Source organism: Buceros rhinoceros, unplaced genomic scaffold (genome assembly GCF_000710305.1).
Source record: "Buceros rhinoceros silvestris isolate BGI_N320 unplaced genomic scaffold, ASM71030v1 scaffold18735, whole genome shotgun sequence".
Lineage (NCBI taxonomy): Eukaryota > Metazoa > Chordata > Aves > Bucerotiformes > Bucerotidae > Buceros > Buceros rhinoceros.
In genome coordinates, this window is record NW_010412586.1 from 37,277 (window position 1) to 45,039 (window position 7,763).

The following is a 7,763-nucleotide window of genomic DNA, read 5'->3' on the forward strand; positions in this document are numbered from 1 at the left end:
GGAAAAGGCTGGGTCCAAGTCACACCCCAGGACTTGGGTTGAAGACCTCCCTTGATCCGAACCCCATAATCCCACTTGACCGTGGAAGCCAATGGTGATTGCAAAACAAGATCCAAAATGCACGACCTTTGGCAGCTCATTTCTCACAGCTCTGCTAGAGCACGTACCTGCTGGTCAACTCCCACAGCATCCAAGCCATCGTACATGATATCCACCCACCCGTCCTTGGAGGCCAGAACAAAGAGAGACATCAGGGCCTAGAAATACATGGGGGAAAAGTTACACTTGGTCGCACTAAAGCACTTCTGCTTGTATTGTTTTACTCGTCTCTGCCCTTTCCTGTCTGAGGGTTATCATTACCTGTCTTATAATGGGACGCTTTGATGCCCAAGGTTTCTTCTGGCAGCAGAATCCTATCAATGCCAGCTCCTGGTTCAGCAATAAGTACTAATTCGGAAACCACAAAGCTAAAAACAAAAGCAGCTTCATTTCCACCCTCCAGGTCCCTGCTGCTCCCAACTAATTAGTCCTTACCCTGCTGCTAAAATAAGGCTGTGTTGCAGAGATGGCTGGAAGTGTCCAGCTCCATTAGACAAGCCCTTCTGCAAGATCTATTTGGGTTGTTATGTAGCAGTGAAGCAATTAAGTACCCCGTGAAGCCACGTGTGCTTGTTCTGTTCCAAAAAGAGGTGTATGTCTGCTTGGAAACACTACCTTTGGGATTTACAGAGGCAGAATGCTGTGTGTGTGAACTGAATATTTACTGCGACTGGCAGTGCCCTGTAAGAAAATCCCATGGGATAATAATGCACAGGTTTTAAGTCAAGGAGGTAAAGGAGCAAAGAAGCAGATTACCATTCTATTAATACCTGGCCGAGATTATCAAAATTATACTTGTGCCGGACCCATTTGTAGCTTGCTTCTGTACAATCCGATTTATTTGTGATGTTTCTGGTGTCCTCCCCTTGGCAGATAAAAAATTTGCCTTTGAAAAGCTGCAAAAGAGGCAAAGAGAGGAACTGTAAGGGTTCAGTCCACAATATTTCTCTGCAGATGGCGGTGCTCTGCACAGCCCATGCCGACCAGAGGATTGAAGGGAAATGGCCTCATTTGTGCAGGTTATTAAGTGTGAGCAGCCTGTATAATATGCACCTAATGAGCAAATGCATGATTTCACATCGTTTAGGACACCCACCTCGTGCATTAGATTGTCTGGTTCAGTGATCTGAGCCTGGGCTAAAGTCATTTGCTTCTGGGTCACCAGCTCAAGTGTAGCCCCAACTAATAGCCCAGACCAGGTAATGGCTTCTTACCACCCATGGAATGACTCTGGTGACTCTCAGCCCAGTTAACGATACTGGGTTTCAAGAGGCACTGACAAGTTATGTGTAAGGGGGCTCTCTATCGGTAGAGAAAAGGTGGCACTGAAGAGACATAGCGATGGACTAAACTCTGCTCTTACAAGTCACAAAGGGAGACGTCAGAGAGGAGCCGAGGTGCTGTGAGTGATGTTGGGCTCTTGCTGAATCAAGATTGCTGTCAGTCCAGCTCTGGTCTCTTGATCCTGAATGCTGTTTTCCAGCCATCACTAAGCTCTGCAGTCAGTGCAGGGGGCTCTGAAAATGTTCCTTGTGCAGACTTAAGGAGCCAAGCCCAACCGGTGTTGACTATCTGACCCCGAGCTTATTTCCTTCAGTGTAAGCCAGTAGAGACGCAGCTCCTGGGGAGTCAGCTCCTGATTTACACCTGCATGACAAACATGAGCCTCCACACGCTTAATTCTAGACTTGGTGCTTCCCGCACACAGAACAGAGTGGCAGGGGATGATTACTGCTTCAGACGGGGTGATTGATGCTAGCAGGATGGATGATATCAAAGCCCGGGAGACATCCAACAAATCTGGTTTTATTTGCTGACAGAAGCTATTGACATTACTGTTTTGGGGGGAAACAGCAGCCTGCACTCCAGGCTCCTTAAAACACCACCTGGATGTACAGAGAAACGACGCTGGTGGGTTTTGATCTATTGTTCTAGACAAATATCAGTAGAAATAACAGCAAACAAGATAAACCCACGCAATACTCCATGGGTTTCCTTCAGAAATCACTGCAGAAGGATGTTCACTAGGCATGGAAAATTAATCACCGCTCAACGCAGTCATAAATCCTATGGATGCAAGAAGAGAATGATTCTCTGACCTTTCCAGGGAGAAACACTATTGGTGGGTAGGGCAGACTGGGGAGATACAGCCTTCACAGAGAAAAGTTTTAATTAAGCGGAGGGTAAACAACCGTCTACAAGTATAACTGGTGCAGGAGCTGGACTGTAAAGCCCCTCAGATGGGAGCAGTAACAGAGCTATTAACGGGGCTTGGAAATGCAAAACCTCACTGGCCAAAATGCTGATCCCTGCCAGTGCTTCAGACTTCAGCACCTCCGAAGGTGAAAGGCCCCGTGTTTCCCGCTCTGCTTACTTTATCTATCTGCTGCTGGTGTCTTGTTAATGACTATCCAGGTGTGGACAAGCTCTACAACAAAACCAGCCTTGCTAAGAGGAACCACCATTAGAAACATGGACGTCTGGATTTGAACAGCATTTGAAACCTCTAGTTTAACCTCCAGTTTATATCTACATGAGAAAACCAACTCTAACTTTGAAAGATCATCTTTTTGTAGAAAATAGCTACAGCCCTCATCTTACACTTCATTAGTCATAAATATTAACCGAGAATTTTGCATCCCAAACGCAGGATCAGTCTCGCTTGTATCTCCTTCTTCAGCACATCAATAGTCACGACAATTTAACATAAGACTGCAAGTCACTGGGGAAAGTAACGGCAGTTAGCAGGGAGGAGATTCGAAGAGCACACTGCAAGTTCTGTTGTTCTCCATCAATTTTCCTGTGTCTGAGTTTTATATCGCTTTACAGGATATGCTCAGTTTTATGAATCTCTTCAGTATAACGGATGGATGTTGTTGTACCATAACGCTAAGCCAATCTAGCAGCTGAGGTGGTTATGGATGGCATGATTTTCTTCTCTGTTTATTTTCAATGCTGTATTTATTGTTTAAACAGTATATTAGTATAAAATATTGTATAAGACACCTTTCCAAAACAAAGCCAAGCAGAGCTGCTTTCCCAAGCTGGCTGTGACAGATCAGATAAACTTCAGGAAGAAATGTTGTATCAGAATATTTATATGAAACAATTTCTTTTTCCCCGGTAATGAGAAACCAATTGCATTGGAAACTGCCACTTTTCCCCTGGGTTCCTGCACGCCTGGGACTGAGATTATTGCCAGCAGAGCTGGCAGGAAGCAGACTCAGAAATCTCTTATTTCTGCAAGTTATACAAACTGTCAGAATCTGAATGAATCTCCAGGTCAAGGTCTCTTCGGAGTTTACAAACCAACCATTTCAGCTTTGAGAGTTTCTATTTCCCCATTGGTTTTAGAAGAACGGTGAACAGGAGATGTCCCCACGTTATCTCCCAGATGGAACAGAAATGGCATTTAACAGCTTCCCTGAGCCGAGTTTTTCTGGTGGTACATGTCATGCCTCAGGCCTGAGCCTTCTGTGGTGTGGCCAGGGGAAGAAAGTGGAGAAATGTTTTGATTTATGTCTCACTGCAGAGCAGAAGTCTTATGTTTTGATTTATGTCTCACTCAGAGCAGAAGTCTTGTGGTGGGGAAAGAATGAAGAAAGCCCATTCTGGACAGTCATCGTGTTGGCTTTTGTATCACTGCATGCAACAGGGAGGCTTCAAGAAAGTTCAGCACATCAAGTGACACATAGCCAAGGCTTGGAAGTCGGAATAAATGTGTCTTGAGAGCACTGGAAAGGCCACGCTGTGCAGCTGGGCTGAGGACCAAGAACCGCGTAAGCCCTTGGGTCCGAGTCATTCCAGGCTGTTAGCTATGGCAAAGTTACAGATTCAAAACCAACACACATCTCTAGAGCCGGTGGCAGAGGACCTCAGTGGAACCGGAGAGAGGCAAAACCAACCCCAGTAACTGGCTCTAACCATTGGTCCTTCAGCTATGGCTTGGGACGCATGTTGCTGGACCACTGTTGTTAGGTTGTAATTGTTAACGAGGTTCTAATGGCTGACCGATAATGGTCACTAGGTCAATAACCTTTACTAGAAGCAAGGATGGTTCCCCAGGAAGGTCAAACAGCCCATTGGTTCAGTTTCAGAAACAATTATCGTGTGCCCATTGGTAGAGACACCCAGATGCAGGGCCATGCGAGGTTCATTGTGCTTTCGGGTTCTGTGCTGAGGCTTACAGGGGACTCACCTGAACTCCCAGGATCCCAAAGATTATGAAAAAGGCACAGCAGATGACAACAATGTTCCCAATGGGCTTCAAGGATGACATGAGAGTCTCCACCACCAGCTTCAGTCCTTGGGCTCGACTAATGACTCTGTGGGGCCAAGTAAGCAGAAAAGATATGTTAGTCCTGTTCTTGCCCAGTTCTGCCTCCTATCAAGATAAAAGATGTGTAGAAAACAGCTCTAGGGAAATTTTTAGAATGGCAAATAACTCAAAAATTATGATGGAGGAAGCAGTTCTGGAAGATTATTGACCTGTGAGATTATGGACGCATTTGAGGGAAAGGGGTCTCTGCCTACACATACAGCTTGGCCTAGAAGAGGAGACCACTTCTGAAGAGCCAGGAGAGAAAAGTCACTGGAGAAGGACCTAGGAAAGGAAGATATATAGGCTAGTCCCATATTTTTAAAATGGAATTATAGTTTTAATCTAACCCACTAGCTGTTCTTGACCTGTTTGCTGATCAGCATCTTCTAATTTCCATTCACTATGACATATACAAGCTTTGCCGTTTTCCTTTTCCTATCATTCGGTCCAAAGAGCTCTCTTGGTTTCCAGCCTTGATCACACCTTCCCTGGCATCCAGCCTCTTGGTTTGGGCCATCCACAGGCACACACCTTTACACCTGTAGCCTGAGCAGGCCTGCAGAGGGAGGGTTCCTGGTGTTTGTTCCTGCGTAGATTTTAGGAAGGTTCTCGATTTCCCTGTCTCAGCCTCTCTTACAGAGCTGCCTGCACATCTGCAGCAGTTATAGAACCACAGACTGGTTTGGGTGGGAAGGGACACTTAAAGCTCATCTAGTCCAACCTCCCTGCAGTGAGCAGGGACATCTGCAACCAGAGCACGTTGCTCAGGGACCCGTCCAACCTGACCTGGGATGATTCTAGGGATGGGGCTTCTACCACCTCTCTGGGCAAACCGGGTCATCTGTACGCGTCCTTACAGCGCTGCTGTGTACTGAGACCGGAGTTACCCCTCTGTACCATCACAGTCTCCTCTTTATACCCACTGTACAACCTCAGCTACTGAACCAGTGGTGTCCTCCAGGTGAAACTGCACCAGCAGGACCTCAGGCATCTAACCGTATTTCTGTAGCTCCTCTCTGTCTGGCTCTGCACAGAATTCTGCAACAGAGAATTAGATCATAGGGGAAGGTTGGGGAAGAGTAATGTGGACATCATGACTGAAGCAGGTAAAAAAAAAAAAAGGAGAAACTGTACTATATTCCCAAGGTCAACACTGCAATGAAAGGACAAGGCTTGTGTGATTTAGAGAAGTCATCTCACCATGCTGGGCAACATGAACAGGTGTTCAGGCTCACAGACCTAAAGGTGGAGAGCTTTGGGACCACAAAAGGCATCTGAAGAGGTTGCATGCCTCCCCCCTCTTGATGCCAGCTGGAATTAAGCATTTCGCTAGCGCTGTAAACCAATTTGGACTGATGCCATAGCAACTGTGCTTTCCCAAGGCAGAAAGAGCTGTCTGCTGTGTAAGTCAGACGGAGGGAAGCGCCTGTGTGCTTCTCGGTACCAGCTGGTGACTCCTTTGACACCTGGCTCTCAAAAATGCCACAGACTTCCCCTCCTTGTTCTCTCTAGTGCCATGGAAGCCCTCTCACCACCTCTTCTGTTTCACCCCACCTCTGGCTGCACCACCTGAAGCACAGCTGAAGTTTCATTGCCTGCAGACAACCCAAGTTCTCCTCTTCTCTCCCTGTCCCGGGGAATGGTGCTCCCAGGAGAGGTGCCCATGGGCACATCCACGTGTCTGACAAGCACGGCCTTAGCTGGGACCACAGCCAAGCCTGCAGCAACTCTCTCCCGCCCCAGACCCAACAGGTTTAGCAAACTGCAGTGCTCAGTGCACAGGCACCAAGTCTTTCAAAAACCGTTGTCTTTAAACAACATCCTGCAAAGCTAAAAATTATTTCCCTTTTTTCTGGTTGAATATTTACTCAAAATTTCAAGGGTCACTCAATTATCATTAAAAAAAAAAAACCAAAACCAAAAGAGATGGTGGTATTTTTGTCCACTCCCACTTTTGAAACACAAAAGGCAGATGCTGCTGTTCTTCACACTGTGTGGCTCCTCCAGGTAGCTGCTGTGGCTCCCTATTTCAGAGCCCTCAGCCTTCCTGACGCTCAGATCTCACCCCCAGAATGAGCTGGGGGGTGAGATGGCTCAGGGAGCAGAAGGCTGCTCGAGGCTGAGATGCCCCAGGGGACAGCATGGACACCATGCAGCTGTGGCAACGTGGAGACTGTTCAGTGTGGGCTGCCAAAACTGCCCACATAAATTAGCCCAGGCTGAGGTCCTCACCGGGGCAGCTACGCTGCTGCTGCCACCTTGTACCTGCACTGAGGCCGAGAGTTGAACCAAGGCCAGCTAAGCTGAGGATGTATGTCCAACTCAACAACCTGGTTAATCCAGAGTAACGGGCAGCATCCACAGGGCAAGGGCTCTTCCCTCTCCATCTGAGTACAGAAAGCAAGCATTGGGCTGAGGCTGAATCTCTCTTCTGGATCCTCAGATGGTCTGAAGACCTCACCATCCCCTCAATGATTTCAAATTAGGTACTTTGGTGTCTCTAGGGACCCTGGCTCAGGTATTTTGTCCACTGTTGCAGACAGAACTGAAGTCAGGTCTTCTAAATTGAGGGCCTGTGGTCTAAACTGCTGGAGCATCCTTAACTTCGGGGGAACAAGGAAGAAATTCATTCTCCAGAGTCTGAAGTTGATAATTTTCTCCAAGACTTATTAAGAAATCCTAGTCTAGAAATAAAGTGATTTCCCTTGTGAGATACTATTTGGTATCCAGCAGAGAGAGAAAATAGGAGGTTACTTGTCTGGCTTCACAGTCATGTGTGTTGAGAAAAAAAGGGCTGGGAAACTGCAGCATTTAGCTGCTTTCGGTGTTTTGATCAGCCAGGGAATTCCTCAAATGAGAATGCATGAGGGTAAAAGCTGCCACCAGTTTAGCTCTGTGCCAGTGTTGTTTCCAGCCCTACAGGGAGAGAAGACTTTGAAAAGATTTTGAAAAATAATAGTTCTTACTAATGAAAACCTTCAGACCTTGGAGCTGCCTCAAACCAAGGGCCTGATCCAATGTTGAGGCAAGTCTGTGCAGACCCCTGCTGCTCTCCTGAGAGACTGAGAACTCCTTAAGAAGGGCCAACGGAATCCTCAGCATTTCCAGATTATTAGTGTCAGCTCTAATATGTCGACATGCAGCATATGCCTGTGCCTCATCGCTCTTGCCTAAGGTCATGCTGATACCAGGGCTTGTAAACCCACCACACCTGCAGTTTATTGCTGAAGGATCCGGCTGACTGGGAGTCCTCTGGGCACACCAGAGCCACAGGACTCGTCAAGATCGCACTTGGGACAATTCCAGTCTGCACAGGGACTGAAATGAGACCTCTTTTTTTTTT

At 47.0% G+C, this 7,763-nt stretch overlaps 1 protein-coding gene across 1 annotated transcript in view; it reads right to left on the reverse strand.

Moving 5' to 3' along the window:
* Positions 1 to 5,411, reverse strand: part of LOC104493732 (voltage-dependent T-type calcium channel subunit alpha-1G-like) — a 37,111-nt gene extending 31,700 nt beyond the window's left edge. Inside the window, exons 1-4 of the mRNA XM_010136461.1 lie at positions 5,344 to 5,411; positions 4,298 to 4,424; positions 870 to 995; positions 168 to 257 (exon numbers count right to left, since the gene is read on the reverse strand). Of these exons, the coding sequence (XP_010134763.1) occupies positions 168 to 257; positions 870 to 995; positions 4,298 to 4,424; positions 5,344 to 5,411 (411 nt within the window). The remainder of the gene's footprint in view (positions 1 to 167; positions 258 to 869; positions 996 to 4,297; positions 4,425 to 5,343) is intronic.
* Between the last annotated feature and the right edge of the window lie 2,352 nt (positions 5,412 to 7,763).